The sequence below is a fragment of the Oryzias latipes genome, chromosome 18 (genome assembly GCF_002234675.1).
Source record: "Oryzias latipes chromosome 18, ASM223467v1".
Classification (NCBI taxonomy): Eukaryota; Metazoa; Chordata; class Actinopteri; order Beloniformes; family Adrianichthyidae; genus Oryzias; species Oryzias latipes.
The window spans coordinates 745,156-765,901 of record NC_019876.2 but is presented as its reverse complement, the minus strand read 5'-3'; the positions used below and the strand labels follow the sequence as shown (position 1 = coordinate 765,901).

The 20,746-nt window shown below is 44.6% G+C and overlaps 2 protein-coding genes across 2 annotated transcripts; both read left to right on the top strand.

Moving 5' to 3' along the window:
- The first annotated feature begins 11,757 nt into the window (after nucleotides 1-11,757).
- On the top strand, nucleotides 11,758-13,440 carry LOC105356307 (high affinity immunoglobulin gamma Fc receptor I-like). The gene is made up of 6 exons (XM_023966234.1): nucleotides 11,758-12,207; nucleotides 12,319-12,354; nucleotides 12,454-12,714; nucleotides 12,789-13,034; nucleotides 13,110-13,262; nucleotides 13,328-13,440. Exons 1-6 carry the CDS (start codon nucleotides 12,159-12,161, stop codon nucleotides 13,438-13,440), a joined length of 858 nt encoding a protein of 285 aa, XP_023822002.1. The 5' UTR covers nucleotides 11,758-12,158.
- Nucleotides 13,441-18,209: 4,769 nt separating this feature from the next.
- LOC105356306 lies at nucleotides 18,210-19,848 on the top strand. Its single transcript, XM_023966236.1, has 6 exons — nucleotides 18,210-18,485; nucleotides 18,597-18,632; nucleotides 18,732-18,995; nucleotides 19,070-19,315; nucleotides 19,391-19,525; nucleotides 19,591-19,848. The coding sequence occupies exons 1-6, from the start codon at nucleotides 18,437-18,439 to the stop codon at nucleotides 19,701-19,703; spliced, it is 843 nt and encodes a 280-aa protein (XP_023822004.1). The 5' UTR covers nucleotides 18,210-18,436; the 3' UTR covers nucleotides 19,704-19,848.
- The last annotated feature ends 898 nt before the right edge of the window (nucleotides 19,849-20,746 follow it).

The following is a 20,746-nucleotide window of genomic DNA, read 5'->3' as shown; positions in this document are numbered from 1 at the left end:
GAGAAGAAAACCTCCAGCAGCATCAAAACCATGAGTGGAAGGATCAATCGTGACCCAGATTCTGAACTTCTGAAGTTCTCGGTTTGACTCAGACGAAAAATAAAACTGTTATAGTTTTGACTCTCCCAGAAATCACCTCTTTAGTTTCTTCTCTTCAAAAACTTCTGTCTGATGTTGTTAAACTGAAGGAAGTTGAATAGTTAAGCTGCTCTGAGCAGCAGCAGTCTGATGGAGTGTTGGTGGCAGAGCTGCATAGAGCAGAGTGTCGTCTGCATAGCTGTGAAGCTACAGAAAAACCAGGCATTTGACGCCTTCAAATAGGCGCATTCTTTAGCATTTGGTGCTCACGCAGGACAAGCAGGGAGGGGCTTCTTCTGCTGTTCACATGTCCACCACCTACAGTTGGAAGATTCTTGGTGTGAAATCTCAAAGCGGTGTGAATCTAGCGAATCTTGTTCCAGGCTGACGACTCTATTCCGATTTATATGAAAGACTTGGTGTCATAAAATTCCAGCTGGACACAAACTGCCAAATAAATGTATCCTTCATGATCAATTTTCAAACAGTTGGGACTTGTGTGAACTAAGAAGGATGTCATCCATATGTCAGAAATGCAAGACCCTGACTGGTCAAAGTTTAACTGGTTTAACTTTCAAGATGCATCCGCGTGTTTTGAACGTAGAGCCTGAAAACAGTCTCCTAAATGTGGGCAGCTACATGCAAATGTGAGAGTTTTGAACACGGAAGCCCAAACACACGTACACGCATGTTTACATAGAGTTTGCATTAAAAGTAACAGGTTGAACGTGCACTTCTGACCCTGGTGTGCATGTGGTTTAAGATGGAACATTAGTGTTGTGATCTGACCCACAGGGGGGATTTCCTCCGTCCAGGTTCTCAGGTGCATCACTTGTAGTGCAGTGTTCCCTCATTTATTGTGGAGTTATGTTCTAAAAGTAACCCGCATATCTTTCTGCTCATATGAGCAGATTGTTCTAGATGTCTAGTCAGAAACTCCTGTAGGTTTTTTTATAATCCAGCCTGTCGGCTCATTTGAAGATGAGAGACTTTGAGAGTTGGAGAAACTATAGAGGAATAAAACTGATGAGTCACAATGAGGTTATGGGAAAGAGGAGAGGAAGCCCAAAAGAGGTCAGAGGTCAGCGTTTGTGGTTTGATGCAGAGAAAGAGAACCTCAGATGTTTGCTGGAGAAGAGCAGAGAAGGTCAGACGGAGCTCTTTGTAGATCTAGAGAAAGCTGATGACAGGATCCAGAGAGAGGAGCTGTGGTTTGAGAGAGGAAGTCTGGAGGAGCAGAGAAGAACATTGGATACAGTGAGAGTAAAAAGTATTTGATCCCATTAACAAGTTCATTTGAGTGCCTATCTCCTAATGCTTACTCGGGGATCAAACACTTGTTTCCTTCAATGAAATACACATAAATTAATATAAGTTCCTTAAAGTTATATTCTGGATTTTCGTTTTGATTGTCTGTCTCTCCATGCTAGAATACATCTACCATTAAAAGTATAGAAGGATCATGTCTTTTTTAGTGGGTAAACCAACTAAATCAGCAAGGAATCAAATACTTTTTACGCTCACTGTTTGTTCAGAGAGTTCAGAGGGCTGGAAGACAGCGGGGGGATGTTCTGAAAGTGTAAAAGAGGAGGTAAAGGTGGAGGTGGGGTTGACCAAGGATCACCTTTGAGCTCCTTCTTGTTTCTGTAGTGATGGACAGACTGACAGATGAGGTTAGACAGGAATCTGTGGGGATCATGATGTTTGCAGATGACATTGTGATCTGTAGTGAGAGCAGGGAGCAGGTGGAGGAACATCTGGAGAGGTGGAGGAACATCTGGAGAAGTGGAGGAACATCTGGAGAGGTGGAGGAACATCTGGAGAAGTGGAGGAACATCTGTAGAGGTGGAGGAACATCTGGAGAGGCGGAGGAACATCTTGTAATGCTTTGTATTTGGACCCCAATGAACTCAGGCTTGGAAGGAGGTTAGAATGATTTATTGAGCTTAGGCAGATCAAGGAATCTGACGAGGTCAGTAGTAACAGTCTCTGGCCAGCAGGAAGTACGTAGGGGGTGACTCTGTGGGACCATAGACTGTAAAAACAATGTTATGAGGTGTGACATGACCCATGGAAAATGCTGTACCACCGGCTCTCGCAAAATGAGGCTAAATCCCACACCGTTGCTTCCTGATACGGGCGCCGCCATGTGGAAACCAGTCAACAGGGATTGGTCCAAGTTGCTCTGAGTCATCGTATCTACGGCAATGGTGACAGTAGTTGTCATAGATACAATGTCTCCTATGTAGGAGAGACAATTAGGAAGTTGGGGGGACTTGAGATGAGACAGAAATGTCATTGGGGCACAAGTTCTGACACAGGTTTGTTGATTTTTGCTAACCAAAATGAAAAGACCTCTGGAAAACATAGATATTAGATCAGATGATGATCAGAGTCGGGCTTTAACCCTTGTGCTATTCTATGCACTTTAACATTGGGAGTTGGGTCATCTAGACCCACTAGACAGTGCTCTGAACTTTCTTTCTTCAATGATTTGTGATCTTCACTGGTGTCCATGGATTACATGAAATCTTTCCACCTTTATCCACCTTTGTCATGGTAGGGAGAACACCTCAATGGAAGGGGGGGGGGGTCATCTAAGATAGAACAAGGGTTAAAGTGTTGCAGCTCAAAGCAACTTTTCTCTGCATTCAGAATATAGTTACGACGGTTCAAAGAGCGTGTTTTTGTGGTTCCTGGCAGCTTTTACAGTTTTTTCAAATTGCTTACAGATAATTTAATAAACTGTGCTAGTTTCATCAAAATACTTGACACAATTCTTAATACCACAAACCCCAAATACCTCATATATCCTCTAAAATGTTACAACCAAAACTACTTACAGCATTTTATCAAATCAAACTTTTGCACCAAACAGCACACTTCATTCACATTACCAGACTGTTGGGCACAATGAAAAGCACTCGTCTCTTTACTCTGCTTTACCATAACACCAAAATACCTCAAAAACTAGAAAATCCTCCAGAAATCCTTCAGCTTGTTCACATGCGCAGAAATAGTTGTTTGTTTACCAAACAAGTCCCTGCAACACGTGCACAGCAGATATATTTCTATTGGAGTGAACAAAAGTATGCTAACTGAAAAAAAGAGGCAAGACAAATATGTGGGCAGCTTCCTGCCACACAGCTGGGTGTGGCTAAAGCACATCATCCACATCATCTTCCTCTTCCTCTCTCTCCACCAGCTTCCATTGCGATCATAACTTATAGTGCTGACTTCTTGATTGAGGTGATAACAGTAAACAATTCAGCACATGTGGTGTCATTTTGAAACAGCAAACGTGGGACATTCCGTCAGATTATTGCCTCCAACGCAGGGAAGCGTAAAAGTTTCACTCTGAATGACAAAATGTGTGTCAAGCTGAAAATATGTTTCAAGTTTTGGGGGCTTCAGAAGAGGCTTCACTCTCTGTGTGTCAGTTTGAATATTTGTGCTATGCAGGTCCTTTTAGTCTGTTAGCAGTTACAAAAATAACGGTAGAAGGTTAAAGCAGTCAGGTGGTCTGACTAGTCACCACTGAATCAGAGCATCACTAGTTAGGGGCAGCTATGGCGCAGTGGTAGACCGGTTCACCCCTGATTAGAACCAATTGTGAAGGAACTGAGGGATCAGAACCGTCCTTCATGAACAGAATCCTCCGGATTGTCTCCAAACGCTCATTTGGTGGTGTTTTCAGAAGAGCAGCTGCTGCCTGCTGGACCTGAAGATTCTTCCTGTAATAAGAAACTTTCACAGAAAGTTTCATGGGGGGGGTTCAGAAACCCCATTCTCAACCAAAAAACATGTGAATGACCAAAAATTAACCTGAGACCTCCGGGATACAAACATTGTCATAACAAACACACCATGGTCCGGGTGAACACTCGATTCTGATTGGCTGCTGGGTATGCGTTAAAACCTGATAACCGCACGGTGAAAAAAGAAAATCCGGTCAGCTAGCTTAAATGTTTCGTATTACTGTGCCGGCTTCTTTAAAACAACCTTTAGCTTCATCATTTGGACCAAAACAAGCGGTAAGAGATAAACTTTCTCCCTGAACTGATGCTTTATTCAACCCATCGGAAAAATCAGCATATATATATATATCTCTGAATCTTGCAGCGGTGGTGCGGCGCGGACTATATCCGCTTATTGTGATAAACGCGATCCAAATCCGAAAAAAAGCACGAATTAAGGACTAAAACTGGTTACTATGTTTTGCTTTTGTAAGTGACCATGGTATAAGCGGGTTAATGGCCTTCAAAGTGCGCATTATTACTTTTTAACGCACTTTGCGGAACACACTTCAGGCTTCCACGGCGTGCGTTAAAAAGTAATAATGCACACTTTGTCAGCCATCAACCCTTACGTATGGAACCCAAAAACCCCTCAAGATGACTTCAACACTTCCTTCAAAACACTTCTTTTTTTCAACAGAAAAAACCCAACAAAGTTTTTTTTTTTTTTTGTCTTACAACGTTTGATGTTGGAATTCTTCTTTTCCAACATCAGGGCTGAATCCAAATTCATCCCTGACTTTTTCATGTTGCTCCAGTGGTGGGCATTTGAAACTGTAGTGGTGTCCAGAAGTGCTTTTTTAAAGACGGCTGGGTATCCGTCCGCCTGCAGGGTTCTTCACGTGACATGGAGGAGAAACGCATTTCTTCACGTGTGTGTGCTCTGAAGCCAGACGTTTACATTTAAATGTAAGTAATGACTTTTTATAGTTATAAAACCGATGGTGTAATCTATTCTTAGACCACTGGCAGCTAGGTGCTAGATGATGGTTGATGACGTCATCGAGCGGTAGTGTTGTCCAAATTTGAAGACGCTTTTTTCCCCATAACTCTTCACTTGGAGGGATAAATGTAAGGGTGAAGCCAAAGGGGTTCAGCTTTACCCCTCTGGTGTTCTGTGGGGGGAAAAAACAAAATTTCTTTCTTCTGATTTTCACAGTTCCAATCCAAGAATTTACCAGCTTTTGTGAGTCTGCTCTTTGGCTTCAGAATCCAGAAGAAACTCCATCGATGTTCTGGAAGGTCCATGCAGATGTTTGCCGAGTTTGGCAAGGCTCACAGAAGAGGGGGGGTGTCCTCTGGTTTGTTAAGAAATCTGCCGTTATGCAAGATCTAAAGAGACAGATGGTGAAGTTGGACTTGAGAGGCTCTGAGTTTCACCTAAAACTTCAAAACCTGCAGACAGTCGAGGAACGGAAGTCACATCCAAGGGAGGGTGCAGTCTTGAGTTTTGGGCTCTGCAGCAGACAGCAGATCCCCCCCACCCCCACCCCATCCTCCACCACCACCAACCAATGTTTCACAGTCCCAGTCGCACCAGGTGGGAGGGGTTTAAGTCTACAACCGAGTGAAGAACGGAAGCCAGAGCAGGAAGCTGAACAGCTTGATCCCCCGTCAGGCTCGTCTTTCACGACAGCTGTATCTGCCTGAAGCCTCCTGCGTTTCACTTTCAGGTCTTGACCTCAAACTGAAAAGCTCAGAGCGAAGAAGAGATGAGCTGCAGTGAGACTCAACAGTAGCACCTTCTTTCCTTCTGTTTGCTCATCAATCAGGGCAGATTCTGATGAAGAAGATGTGAGCATTTCATCCTTTCGGGGATGTTGATGCTGAAAATCGACTGATGAGTTTCTTTAAATGCAAATAGTTTAGTTCAGAAGAAGAGAAGAAACAATACGGATCTGCAAAACTGGATCCATGTTTAGTTCCAACTAAAACAAAAACGGTAAAAATCTACAGAACTTTGGAGAAAAGAAATGATCAAAACCCAAAAAGAGAATTCAGGAAAGCAGAGAGAATGTGGAGAAAAATCAACTGTTCATCAAGAACGTTTAACACCAGAGATGTCACCAGCATCCCTCAGTGAACACACCGTCTGTGACGTACCGGAACTCTTTAACTCTTTATGCATGAATGCCAGAGTTTTGACACAAAAGCCTGAAACGCGCAGACACACGTTTTCACCGAAAGTGGTCGCTTGAACGCAGGATTCTGACCCTGGCGTGAACATAGCAGCAGGTTTGCAGATCAGCCTAAATCTGCTTTTCTCTGCTTCAGAATCCACTGGAATGATGTTAAAAGCATAAATTGAGTTACAAAAGTTGAAAGACTGTAGTTAGGAACACGGTTGAGGACATTTTGTTTTATCCTTTTAATGTGTTGATGTTTTAAGTTTAAAAGATGTTTTTACTCTGTAAAGTGTTTTGAGCTACAAATGCATGAAATGTGCCTATAAATAGTCTGATTTTATTTTGGTTAGAATTTAAACTATGGTCCAAATGCGTGTAGCTGTTCTTCACCACGAGTCATTGGCTTCAAACTACAGTGATTTTATTTTTTGGGAAAACTTTTCTAAAATCTTATATCAGAACTTTAATTTGTTTTGGAAAAAGCACAAAAAAAACAAAATGCATCTTTTTCTTGTCAGATCAAAGGTTGAATCCCTCCATCCCCCCCACCCCCGTCCCAGCAGACAGCAGAGTAACCTTCAGGGGTTCACAGACTTCAATGTGTGGAGCGTTCTTGTCTCTGTGGTATTGATGAGTGAAAGTGTGCAGTTTTGGTTTCACTTATTTACTGAATGCTCTGGTTGACCGGACTGAGCTGGAACATGACTCCACCTTATGGACCCAGAATGTAGTCAATCCTGATCAGAGACTGATCATTGATCAAAGTATATGGAGAGAAATGCATTACAATCACAAAACACAACAGTGCAAAGATTAAAAACATACATAATCATTATAAAATTTACTTTTAAAGAAAGGAAAGAGAAAAGAACATGAACAGATGTGTGGATAAGGACCCTTCAGTTGTCTACACGGCTAAACATGAATGTTTTGAGTCTGGATTTGAACCTTAACACAGTAGAGGCCTTTCTCACAGCCTCAGGGAGACGGTTCCAGCTTTTAGCTGCATAGAACTGAAAAGTCTATTCTTTGAGCTACAGGAAGCTAGTGCAGAGACCTGCGCTGATGTAATGGTACTTCCTGGTTCTAGTCAGGACTCAAGCAGCAGCGTTCTGGATGTACTGAAGCTGTTTTACAGCTGGTTTGGGGAGGCCAGTGAGCAGTAATCTAACCTACTGGAGACAAATGTGTAACTAAGTATCTCCAGGTCTGGTTTTGACACTACGTTTTTGATTTTGGGAGTGTTTTTAGATGGTAAAATGCTGTTGATGTTGCTGACTTGATATGACTGTTGAAGTTCAGGTCAGAGTCCAGGATGACCGCTAGGTTTCTGACTTCATTTGAAGCTTGTAGAGACAGAGAATGAAGGGAGCTGCTGATACTTTCTCTTTTTTTGTGTGGACCAAAGACGATGACTTCTGTCTTGTCTGAGTTTAGCTGGAGATGTTTGGACACATTAAGAGGAGGAACAAAAATGAAATTGGTGACAGGATGGTGAGGTCGGAGCCTCCAGGAAAGAAGGGGAAGACCAAATAGGAAGTTCATGGATGTAAAGGAGGACATGAGGGAGGTTGGTGTGAACGAGGAGGAAGCAGAAGATGAGTTAAACAAAAGTGTCTCGATGCTGAACAGACTCTACTCCATCAACAGAACATCTGCCTGGGTTCTCCGTTGGTGAAGGAACATGAATCCAGTTTCTCTTACAAGCTAAATTTCCGGCTAATTATCGGCTCTGTTTGAGACGCAGTTTCTGTCAAAAGAAAAACAAATCAGCCAACAACAGACCGGTACAGAGCGGTACAGGTGTAGAACTGAACTCTATAAACAGATCAACCACTTCGTTTTATTCACATTTAATTAAATAATGTATAAAATTTCATGTAAAGCACAAATGTGTTTGTTCCTACAACAAAGTACAGAAAAGTGACTTTCCTCTGCCCTGCATGTCAGTCTGACTGCAGATAAGGCTCTGTCAGAGGTCTGTGGGAGGGGCTGAGTTACTGGCTGCTGCCTCTGCTTTACGTTGGAGGTTCTATGATCCTCCCAAACGTTTTCAGTTGTGTAGCTACTCATTGAAAAAAACTCACTGCAGTTGTTGTGTGTAGCTATTTTGAAACACAGCGACAAAATCGCTCGGTTCACAAGAAATCTTAAGCGGAAAGTTAACAGAGAGTCAAAGGTAGTGGGAGGAGCTTAAGGAGAGGGTTGATCCGGCGAAGATTTAGCTCATTAAAGTGTAGCGCCGCACGAGGAGCAGCTTGTTAGCATGTGAACTGATGCGTATGAAATCAACTCTTCCGAGTGTTTTTGGTTACATGTCTCCAGAAATAAAACCAATCTGAAGTTGTAGAATTGGTCGGTAAAAGCTCCGGTTTTTGGTCAAAATCACAGCAGATTCTGACGGATTCTTTGGAGAACAGAAGCTTTGAATGTAAAAGAACATCCATCCAGTAGAAGAAAACCAGAACAAAGTTTGAGCCTCAGTCTTAGCTTAAACAAGTTTTTACAACAAATCATCTACATAGTTTCATTTGGAATTGTGTTAAACTGTCTGACCATGACACAAAACGGTGACCATATTTCTACCACCAAAACCCTGAAATCTACCTGATCCAGAATTCCCAGAACCGATAATCCTGTTTTTTCTTCAGCCTCTCCCCTCAGATGTCTCTGGGTCTCCCAGCACCATCATGAGAACCTCCAGTCTCCACAGAAGTCGCCATTTCTGCCAGAAACCCGTCAGACGCTGAAGCCTGCAGATGTGGTGGCGGCAGGTTTTCAGCCGACAGGAAGTCAGAGAGGTCTTGGCTCTTACTGTGCAAGTGATTTCTACTTTGGGCTTCCTGTGAACTGTACCGCAACTTCCTGCCCCCCCCCATCAGCGAGGTGCTGTTTGCTCTGAGGTTACAGAGTCTGAACTGACCAGAGGTGCTAGACCACGTGCTATACCGGGTCGACAACAGTCAGACTGAGAAGAAAACACAAAAATCTGATGCTGGCTCAGATTACCCATCAGCCTCTTGCTCAGGAATGTCTGCTGGTCGTCTCTGAGGAGGAACAAACAGCTGCATAAAAACCTCTGAAACTCAGACAGGAAGCACAAAGCGGGTCAGAGCTCCTCCTTGGTGCCTTCTGTTCGTGGTTTTTATTTGTGTTAAGACATCTTGACGAAGTTTGATGTTAGCTTAGAGGTCAGCACCGTTCAGATGGACCTCCAACATTCCTGCAGGAGCTCCTCAGCCTGCTGATGAACCGCACAGATTCCATAGAACCGTTCAGAACCAGAACAAGTTTGACCCAACGACTAACTAATGAACAGCTTCAGAATCGACCAATCAGAGGCTGACTTCACTCTTTTTAGTCTTTTGTTTTGTTCTCCCTTCATCGTGATGCTGCACTGCTAAAGTCACAGACAACAGCTACACGTCTAACATTGACGTCCTGTTGAAGGTAGGACTGCAGACGGAGCGGCTCTTCAGTCATCTGACGGTCTGAGGAAGGAAACTGCTGGTCCTGACGCCTCCTACAGGAGCACAAGCAGATGCTGAGATGGTTGAGAGGAGTCTGTTTTCTGCTGAAGGCTTCACTGAAGCATCTCCACCAAAACGCCTCTGATTCGGTCACAAAGCTCAGACTGCGATGGATCTGCGGATCTCTGACTGCATGAAGCCCAGAGGTTCTGAGGAGGAGGAGAAGATGAAGCTCCTGAGGGGTTTCAGCAGTCCAGGTCAGAACGTCTCCAGACTCCTGAACCTTTTATTCCAGTCTCACGTGTGAAAACCCCCAAATACTAGAAAGCAGAACTTCCTGCTCCACTCAGTGGATCCCAGAGGTCGGTTTCTTTTTCAGCTGGTTCTGCAGATTTCTGATCAAAACAAAGAAAATGAAAATGTTTTTCTGCTTTTTGTCTCACTGTGGATGAAGATGGATGTTTATAACTGAAGGTAGAGAGTTGTCAGTACTTTCACACAGTGCAGTACATTCCTGTAGATTCGGCTGCAGGGATAAGAACTACAGCTGGACAACAGCGCCACTCTGGGGAATATTTGTGTAACTGCAGCAGCAAACAGAAGAACTTAGAACAATCCAACAGTTTATGTAAATATATGTTTGTTCGTGTATTATCTTTATATGTGAGCATCGCTGGACCAACTTAATTACCTTAAGTTGAATGGAAGTAAAATAACTATGTCTGATAACTACGTGTTACTTTAAAGTTGATTAAACTCAAAAAGATGATTTATCTTCACCAAATATTTCAGTTAGATCAGATTAAAAAAGTTTATCTTTACAACTGCAGTCTAAAACTCTTTTTAGAGTGTAGATCTTATTACAGGCACATCAGATTTTGCATTTTTTGTTAAGTTTTCTGTGTAAATTGTCCAAATAGACATTGGAACACAGAAAAATGAGGTCACCAAGGTGAAAACTGGTTTAATCTACTCCCTTGGTGGGGACGTTTATTGTCAAGCACCAAAACGCCAGAGAGATGGAGGAAAAAAAGGTCAAAGCCATCTGAAGAAGAGGAGAAGTGAGAGAAAGAAAAGGGTTTGTCCTCGTAGGGATGAAGGTTTTCTGCTTCCTGAAACAACAACGTCAACAATTCTTTTGTGACTAAAACTTGGGTAGACCTAAATGTTTGATATCAATGTTTACTTGTTACCGTTTCGTTTTCTTCTGAACCTTTGGCTCTACCTTTACGTGTAACATTAGTGGTAACCTTAAGACGTCATGACTGGTGTGTCTGCTGTAAAATGTATAGGATGGAAAACAGCAACTATGAGCTGAGTTGTCATCTATCCAGTAGAGCTCCATATATTTTATATTATACAGTCTTAGACGTCTTTTGAATCGGGCTGACATGGATGAACAAGGGGGGTCTGGGAAGGAGTTTAGTGTAGAACCGCCTCTGGTCGAGCCTCAGATCCAGGAACAACAGTAGAACAGTAGACCAGGTCTACACCCTCTATAGGGGGATGGGGGGTTCATGGGAGTTCTCTTGTCCAGTCTAAAAGGGTTTTGTGGATTTGAAGAAGGCATTTGATGGCATCTCCCATGGTCTCCTGTAGAGGGGGCTCTGTGAGTGTTGGGTCTGCGTCTGGTCTAACTAAGGCCTGTCCTGTTTCTGTATGACAGGAGGCGGAGCTTGGTTAGATTAGCTGGCAGGAAGTCAGACCTGTTGATGGTGTATGTTGGACTCTGGCAGGACTGATCTCTGATTTCCAGTTTGGTTTGGTTGTTGCAGACAGTTATTGTCTTGATGATGGTTTTCTGTACCGTACACTCCAATGGATTACCCAGAAGCCCCATGTCCAGTTCAGCTAACATGCTGACATCAGCAGAGTTTTACATGGAACACTTTAGAAATCTAGTGGGTAACACATCAAGACAGCATGTAAATGAACAAAGAAAGGTGATGATCTCTTAGACAGTTTTGTCAGTTACAGGTACAAAGTGAGTCATCTTAGAAGGACCAGGTGGCTGATGGGTAATAATTTGTGTTGTGGAGTTCATGGCTTTTTTAATGCCCTGAACCTTGTCATTGAAAAAAACAGGAAACTCATTACATCTAGACGTGCAAACCAGTTCCAATAGCAGCTGAGCTGGAGGGATTGTTCATTTGCTTACTGTTACGAAGAAGACACAAGAGTTGCTGCTGCAACTTCCAATGTTTTCTGAATAGTACCTTTCCCCTTGTTGTAGGTGTACAACCCCCCCCCATGTACATTTCATGATGAACCTGGAGTTTTGATTTGCGCCAAAATCGCTAAGACAGTTGTAGACAGTTATTGTCTTGATGATGGTTTTCTGTACCGTACACTCCAATGGATTACCCAGAAGCCCCATGTCCAGTTCATCTAACATGCTGACATCAGCAGAGTTTTACTGGAACACGTCCCAGTCTGCATTTTCTAACGTCAAAAGGACCAATGACAGCCAACCTCAGAGGTGCCATCAGAGTTCTGACACTTCCTGAAAACTCTTTCATGTGAAGACAACAGTTTTTTTCTCCTGTGACCTCTGTGTTTGTGGTTTGTCACGTCTCTTCCTGTCTGAGTTTCCTGGTTGATGCTTCAGAGAAAAGTGAACCGTCACACAGACGATCATCCTAACAGAAGAATCAGACTTTGGTGTCTGTCCAACTGCTGTTGGTCTGATGTCCTGCAGCTGCAGAATGGAGGGAACATCTGTCCAGATGCTGCTGGGTGAGTCCCGTCTGCTGGATGTGTGTTGGTGTGGAAACGTTGACAGATGCTGCTTCCCACAGCAGAGCCTTCATCAAAGCTCCAACTAAGCTGAGTGTCATTTCTCTGCAGCTCTGAGCTCCCTGCTGTGCTGCACAACCAACCAAAGTTAGTCCACTTCCTCAGTCAGTCCCACTCTCTGTCTTTGTGTCCAAGAAAGCCTCTGACAGCAGCAACACTCTGTGTGTCTTTACTTTGTTGTTGCAGTTGGTCTGACTGTGAGTCCCAGCAGATCTCAGTTCTTTGAAGGAGAATCAGTGACTCTGAAGTGTGAGGACCACAGCTCTGCAGGATGGACTCTGAGGAGAAACTCCTCCCAAAAGAAGACCACTCAGTGTGAGGAGTGGGGAGAATCCTCAGGCCCCTCCTGCTTCATCAGCTACATGTATCCATTGGACAGTGGTGTGTACTGGTGTGAGTCCAGAGGGGGAGGAGCCTCCAGCATCAGCGTGAACATCAGTGTCTCTGGTAAGATCAGACTGTGGAGTTAGTGTTGCTGCAGCTGTGTGCAGATGGATGAAATGCTTTGTCTCTGTGTTGAGGTGGATCAGTGATCCTGCAGAGTCCTGTCCTCCCTGTGATGGAGGGTCATGACCTCACTCTGAGCTGTCAATCACAGACCCCTCCCTCCAAGCCCTCAGCTGCTTTCTATAAAGATGGCTCCCTCATCAGGACTGAGCCTACAGGTCACATGACCCTCCAGCATGTTTCCAGGTCTGATGAAGGTCTCTACAAGTGTCACATCAGCGCTCATGGAGAGTCTCCATCCAGCTGGATCTCTGTCTCAGGTGAGGAGCTTCACTGTCATCTCACCATGGATTTGCTCCATGCAGTCACCTGACCAGGTGGGATTCTGTCTGCAGAGAGACCCACGACCACAGGAGCCCCGCCCACAACAGGAGCCCCGCCCCCTGCATTAGGTCTTGAATTGAGAGTCCTGCTCCACCTGCTGGTGATCAGTCCGTTCTTCATCTCCACTCTCTTTCTGGTGTCTTTATGTCCACAAAGAGCCTCAGGTAACAGAAATCAATCAATCACATTTGATCAATCATCTTCAGTTTCTAAACTGTTCTGTCTGCAGGAAGTGACCCGTCTGTCTCCATGGTGATGACCCAGCACTCACATGCTGAGCAGGGATTGGCTGAAGACGATGATGACATCATCACATCTGGAACCACAGAGCATCAGTTCTGAACAGAGAGTCTCTTTTGGTTTAGAAACTTTAAACAATTTTGTTTTTTAATTCATTATTTTCTTTTTTTTTTTATAACTTCCAATCTTTCTTTAAGTAAAATGTTTTGTTTTGATACTTAAAATTTAATTTGTCTCTTTTTTCTAATAAAGCATCAACAACATGGATCAGGTCAGAACCAGAACTTTCAATTCATCTCACAAGAACTGCTAATTGCAAACAAAGAACTGAACTGCATAGAGTGACTATGTCTTTACAAGTGGAGACAGACATAATATCTGTGACCCGTCCATCCAATCAATGATTCTATTGACCGTCTTCCACCTAAATGTTCAGAAGTCCAGTTCCATGAAATCCACATGAGTCAAGTTTAAGGAAATAATCCAGTCAGGATTCCACCAAACCAGTTTATGGAGGTGTGTTTGCCTCCTACCACCCAGTCCGGGTTGTTGGCTCCTAATTCTACAACTGGAGTTGGGCCTCAAGTCAAGGATGAGCAGAACCTCATCCATAGGAATCTGGTCTACACAAAACATGACTAAAGAGGAACTCAGGACTACGTTAAATGGATCCGTGTTTTCAGTTCATGTGTTCTGATCATTCTAACAAATATCAAACTACATAAAAAAGGTTGTGTTCCCTAAATGCATGCGAGCTCTAGTCCTACTGCTAGCACTAGCAAGTTTCTGAGCACTGTGTTTCCACTTCCAAACCAGTTTCTCTCCATTAACAACAATACAAACGGTGTAAGCAGAGTTTGAATAAAGTAACTTTGTAGTTCTAGCTTTACTTTACATTTCAGGTGGAGCTTTTTCCCTCCAAACTAGCGAGAGCAAAGCCTGCTGCTTAGCTCTCATCCGCAGTCCTCGTGGAGACTGAGGGCAATGCCACGAAATAACAGGAAGAAGCAGCGCGACCATCAAAATAAAAGTCTCCACCCACAACATATATCTTCTTTCTCTTTCAGCTTTTCCCATCAGAGGTCGCCACAGCCAATCATCCTTTTCCACCTCACTCTATCATGGACATCTTCTACCCTAACATTAGCCAACTTCATGTCCTCTGTTAAGACATCCATATATCTCCTCTTTGGCCGTCCTCTTGCCCTCCTGCCAGGCAGCTCCATCTCCAACATCCTTCTACCAATATATCCACTATCCCTCCTCTGAAAATGTCCAAACCATCTCAGTCTGGCTTCTCTGACTTTGTCGCTAACACAGGCAACATGAGCCGTCCCTCTGATGTACTCGTTCCTTATCCTGTCTAACCTGGTCACTCCTAAGGAGAACCTCAACATCTTCATCTCCGCTACCTCCATCTCAGCCTCTTGTCTCTGTCTCACTGCTACCGTCTCTAACCCATAGAGCAGAGCTGGTCTCACCACTGTCTTGTACACCTTTCCTTTGAGTCTTGCTGACACTCTTCTGTCACACAACACTCCTGACACTTACCTCCAACTGCTCCAACCTGCCTGCACTCGCCTCTTCACCTCTTTTCCACACTCCCCATCACACTGAACTGTTGCCCCCAAGTACTTAAACTCCTGCACCTTCTTCACCTCAGTCCCCTGTAACCTAACGCTTCTACCTTGATCCCTCTCGTTCAGACACATGTATTCTGTCTTACTACGACTGACCTTCATGCCTCTTCTTTCCAGAGCAAACCTCCACCTCTCTAGCTGTTCCTCCACCTGCTCTCTACTCTCACTGCAAATTACAATGTCATCCGCAAACATCATTGTCCAGGGAGATTCCTGTCTTACCTCGTCTGTCAGCCTGTCCATCAGCATAGCAAACAAAAAGGGACTCAAAGCTGATCCTTGGTGTAGTCCCACCTCCACCTTGAACTGCTCTGTCTGACCTACAGCACATCTCACCACCGTCATACTTCTCTCATACATGTCCTGAACTACTCTGACATACTTTTCTGCCACTCCAGACGACCTCATACAGTACCACAGCTCCTCCCTCGGCACCCTGTCATACGCCTTCTCTAAATCTACGAACACACAATGCAGCTCCTTCTGACCTTCTCTGTACTTTTCCATCAACATTCTCAAAGCAAAAATGGCATCAGTGGTGCTCTTACGGGGCATGAAACCATACTGCTGCTCACAGATCTCCACCTTCTTCCTAAGCCTGGCTTCCACTACTCTTTCCCACAGCTTCATTGTGTGGCTCATCAACTTTATTCCTCTATAGTTGCTGCAGTTCTGCATGTCACCCTTGTTCTTAAAGATCGGGACCAGGACGATTCTCCTCCATTCCTCAGGCATCTTCTCACTCTCTAGAATCCTATTGAAAAAACTCGTTAGAAATTCCACTGCTGTCTCTCCTAAGCACTTCCATACCTCCACAGGTAGGTCATCAGGACCAACGGCCTTTCCACTCTTCATCCTTTTCAGAGCCTTCCTAACCTCATCTTTTCCAATCTCTGCTACTTCCTGCTCCACAACAACCACATCTTCCTCCCTTCTTTCCCTGTCATTTTCCTCGTTCATCAGCTCCTCAAAATACTCCTTCCATCTTTTCTGTACACTCTCCTGGGTTGTTAGCACCTTTCCATCTCTGTCCTTAATCACCCTTATCTGTTGCACGTCCTTCCCATCTCTGTCTCTCTGTCTGGCTAGCCTGTACAAGTCCTTCTCTCCTTCCTTTGTGTCTAACCTGTCATAAAGCTCATCGTAAGCTTTCTGTTTGGCCTTTGCCACCTCTCTCTTCACTCTATGCTGCGCTTCCTTGTACTCCTGTCTACCTTCCTCAGTCCTTTCTACATCCCACTTCCTTTTAGCCAACCTCTTCCTCTGGACGCATTCCTGTACTTCCTCATTCCACCACCAAGTCTCTTTACCGTCTTTTCTCTTTCCAGATGACACACCTAGCACCTTCCTACCTGTTTCCCTGATAATCTCTGCTGTAGTTTCCCAGTCATCTGGAAGCTCATCCTGACCACCCAGGACCTGTCTCAACTTCTGCCTAAATTCCTCACAAGTTTCTTCATTCTGTAGCTTCCACCACTTGGTCTTCTTTTCTGTTTTCCCTCTCTTCTTCTTCCTGACCTCCAGAGTCATCTTACACACCACCATGCGGTGCTGTCTGGCTACACTCTCTCCTACCACCACTTTGCAGTCATTAACCTCTCTCAAATGACCTCGTCTACATAGGATGTAGTCCACCTGAGTACTCCTACCTCCACTTCTGTATGTCACTCTATGCTCCTCTCTCTTCTGGAAGTAAGTGTTGACTACAGCCATTTCCATCCTCTTCGCAAAGTCCACCACCATCTGTCCCTCCAGATTCCTTTCCTTCACACCAAACCTGCCCATCACCTCCTCATCACCTCTATTGCCCTCACCAACATGCCCATTAAAGTCTGCTCCAATAACAACTCTCTCTCCTCTGGGGAAACTCTCTATGACCTCATCCAACTCACTCCAGAATCTCTCCTTCACTTCTAACTCACAGCCAACCTGTGGCGCATACCCACTGACTACATTCACCATCACCCCTTCAATTTCTAACTTTAGGCTCATCATCCTGTCTGAGACTCTTTTCACCTCTAGAACACTGTTTACAAACTCCCCCTTCAGAATCACACCTACCCCGTTTCTCTTCCTATCAACACCATGATAGAACAGTTTGTATCCTCCTCCAATACTACGTGCCTTGCTGCCCTTCCACCTTGTCTCCTGCACACACAGTACATCTACCTTCCTTCTCTCCATCATGTCTGCCAGCTCTCTGCCTTTCCCTGTCATTGTGCCAACGTTAAGAGTCCCTATTCTCAAACCTATGTTCCTGCCTTTTCCCTTCTCTCTCTGGCCACGGACCCTTCTGCCTCCCCTCTTTCTTCCACCAACAGTAGTCAAATTTCCACCGACACCCTGTAGGTTAACAGCATCGGTGGCGGTCGTTGTTAACCCGGGCCTCGACCGATCCGGTATGTCTAAACTGTGTTGTGGATGATTCGCATGGTTATTTTGGCAATTTTTACGCCGGATGCCCTTCCTGACGCAACCCGCTCTATTTTTCCGGGCTTGGGACCGGCACAGAAGTAACTGGCTTGCAACCCCTGTGGCTAGATTTCCACCCACAACATATATAACAAAATAAAAACGACAAAGCAGCTATTGGTGAAATTAACAAAACATAAAGACCACATGGGATACATGTGACTATTCAACATGTTAACATAACAAAGGTGAGTTTTTAGAAAATAGATCTTGGAAGAAACAAACAGTAGAAGAATTTAAAAAAATCAACATTACTGTCAAAACTCGGATGTTAAAATATAAAAATGAAAGAAACAAGATATGTGCACAAAATGTGGAACTCCTCAAGCAGCTGACAAGAACCATCTGCCGCCCCGTGGGGGCAGTTTTCTGTTTTAATGCAGTTAGTGAACTGTTGATTTCTACTAAGGATATTGTCGGCAGTGGAAGGAATATTTCGAAGATCTCCTCAACCCTGCTTACACACCTCCTCTTGGAAAAGCAGAGGCTGAGGCCTTTGGAGTGGGGCTGTCCATCACCCAGGCTGAGGTCACTGCGGTAGTTGATGATATCCTCTGTGGCAAGGCACCGCTCTGAGTACCTCAAGTCTCTGGATGCTGTGGGAGTGTCTTGGCTGACACGTCCTGGAAGGAATTAAGAGTAGACCCACCACTGGTTGAGCTCAGATCCAAGAACAACAGGGTTTTCTGTACCTTATTCTCCAATGGATTACCCAGAAGCCCCATGTCCAGTCTGCATTTTCTAACGTCAAAAGGACCAATGACAGCCAACCTCAGAGGTGCCATCAGAGTTCTAACACTTCCTGAAAACTCTTTCATGTGAAGACAACAGTTGTTTTCTCCTGTGACCACTGTGTTTGTGGTTTGTCAGGTCTCTTCCTGTCTGAGTTTCCTGGTTGATGCTTCAGAGAAAAGTGAACCGTCACACAGACGATCATCCTAACAGAAGAATCAGACTTTGGTGTCTGTCCAACTGCTGTTGGTCTGATGTCCTGCAGCTGCAGAATGGAGGGAACATCTGTCCAGATGCTGCTGGGTGAGTCCCGTCTGCTGGATGTGTGTTGGTGTGGAAACGTTGACAGATGCTGCTTCCCACAGCAGAGCCTTCATCAAAGCTCCAACTAAGCTGAGTGTCATTTCTCTGCAGCTCTGAGCTCCCTGCTGTGCTGCACAACCAACCAAAGTTAGTCCACTTCCTCAGTCAGTCCCACTCTCTGTCTTTGTGTCCAAGAAAGCCTCTGACAGCAGCAACACTCTGTGTGTCTTTACTTTGTTGTTGCAGTTGGTCTGACTGTGAGTCCCAGCAGATCTCAGTTCTTCAGAGGAGAATCAGTGACTCTGAAGTGTGAGGACCACAGCTCTGCAGGATGGACTCTGAGGAGAAACACCTCACATGAAACCAGGACTCTGTGTGGATCTGAGTGGGGATCAGGAGATGGTTTGTCCTGCAGGATCAGCTACATGTATCCAGCAGAAAGTGGCGTGTACTGGTGTGAGTCCAGAGGGGGAGGAGCCTCCAGCATCAGCGTGAACATCAGTGTCTCTGGTAAGATCAGACTGTGGAGTTAGTGTTGCTGCAGCTGTGTGCAGATGGATGAAATGCTTTGTCTCTGTGTTGAGGTGGATCAGTGATCCTGCAGAGTCCTGTCCTCCCTGTGATGGAGGGTCATGACCTCACTCTGAGCTGTCAATCACAGACCCCTCCCTCCAAGCCCTCAGCTGCTTTCTATAAAGATGGCTCCCTCATCAGGACTGAGCCTACAGGTCACATGACCCTCCAGCATGTTTCCAGGTCTGATGAAGGTCTCTACAAGTGTCACATCAGCGCTCATGGAGAGTCTCCATCCAGCTGGATCTCTGTCTCAGGTGAGGAGCTTCACTGTCATCTCACCATGGATTTGCTCCATGCAGTCACCTGACCAGGTGGGATTCTGTCTGCAGAGAAACCCAGGACCACAGAAGCCCCGCCCCCTGCATTAGGTCTTGAATTGAGAGTCCTGCTCCACCTGCTGGTGATCAGTCCGTTCTTCATCTCCACTCTCCTTCTGGTGTCTTTATGTCCACAAAGAGCCTCAGGTAACAGAAATCAATCAATCACATTTGATCAATCATCTTCAGTTTCTAAACTGTTCTGTCTGCAGGAAGTGACCCGTCTGTCTCCATGGTGATGACCCAGCACTCACATGCTGAGCAGGGATTGGCTGAAGACTATGATGACATCATCACATCTGAAACCACAGAGCATCAGTTCTGAACAGAGAGTCTCTTTTGGTTTTACCCTCATGGAACTGGTCTAACAGAACCACATCATGAAATACATCAAGCAGGACCAGAACTGGACATTCGTCTTACTGGAAGTGTTGTTCTCAATAAATCAAAGAACTGAGATTCCTGTAGTGAATGTGTCATTACAACTGGAAATGAACAGAATATCAGTGACCAGTTCATCAAAGGAAGGATTCTTTAATACATCATTCATTTCAATGTTCATAAGTTCAATCCCATCCGGTTTGGGTGGAGCATTTGTTAACTGGATTAAACTCCTTTACTCTTCCCCTAAAGCATCTGCTTGCACTAATGCAGGGGTCGGCAACCCGTGGCTCAGGAGCCGCATGCAGCTCTTTAGCGCTGCCCTATTGGCTTCCTGGAGCATTTTCAAAAATGTTTGAACATGTAAAAAGATGGGGGAGAGAAATATATTTTTATTTTAATATGGTTTCTGTAGGAGGAGAAACAAGATACCAACATTATTAAAGTTTTCCAATCCTGTAAGAATGCGTAGAAAAAACTTTATAATGTCAAGCAGGTACGTCACTTGCAGAGGGCAAGACGGGAGCCATGCTATCAAAAAGTAGAGCTGTCAATCTATTGGCTGCGCTGGAGAAAGATCCGTGACCCATGAACGCCATGTCTCCGGACAATTCCACAGAGGAGCAGGCAGCAAGCTTAGCTTAGTGCATAGACTCGTTTCTGGCATTACAAGCCTGTTTACTTAAAACACGCGCCACAATGAACATTGCACAGAAGTCATCAACCATCTCCCCCTTCCACACTTACGGTGCAACATAAAGAAACGACATAAGAGGAAGAATAAACTAAGGTGGAACAACAAAATTGCCATATGAAAAGAAACGAGGGCAAACAGAAATGCTCCTGCTGAGCCCTAATTAGATCAGGAGACCGCGTCCCACAATCCCCAGCTGCTAACAGACCCAAAATGCACAAAACGAAAGTACAATACAAAACACAAATTTACAAATTAAATTTCAGATATGCCAGGGGAGCATTCTTTTGTTC

Coding starts and splice junctions, on each gene's coding strand:
- LOC105356307 (XM_023966234.1), top strand. CDS start 12,159: ATGTCCTGCAGCTGCAGAATGGAGGGAACATCTGTCCAGATGCTGCTG. Junction 13,035..13,109: donor CAGCTGGATCTCTGTCTCAG/GTGAGGAGCTTC, acceptor TTCTGTCTGCAG/AGAGACCCACGACCACAGGA. Junction 13,263..13,327: donor ATGTCCACAAAGAGCCTCAG/GTAACAGAAATC, acceptor TTCTGTCTGCAG/GAAGTGACCCGTCTGTCTCC.
- LOC105356306 (XM_023966236.1), top strand. CDS start 18,437: ATGTCCTGCAGCTGCAGAATGGAGGGAACATCTGTCCAGATGCTGCTG. Junction 18,486..18,596: donor ATCTGTCCAGATGCTGCTGG/GTGAGTCCCGTC, acceptor ATTTCTCTGCAG/CTCTGAGCTCCCTGCTGTGC. Junction 19,526..19,590: donor ATGTCCACAAAGAGCCTCAG/GTAACAGAAATC, acceptor TTCTGTCTGCAG/GAAGTGACCCGTCTGTCTCC.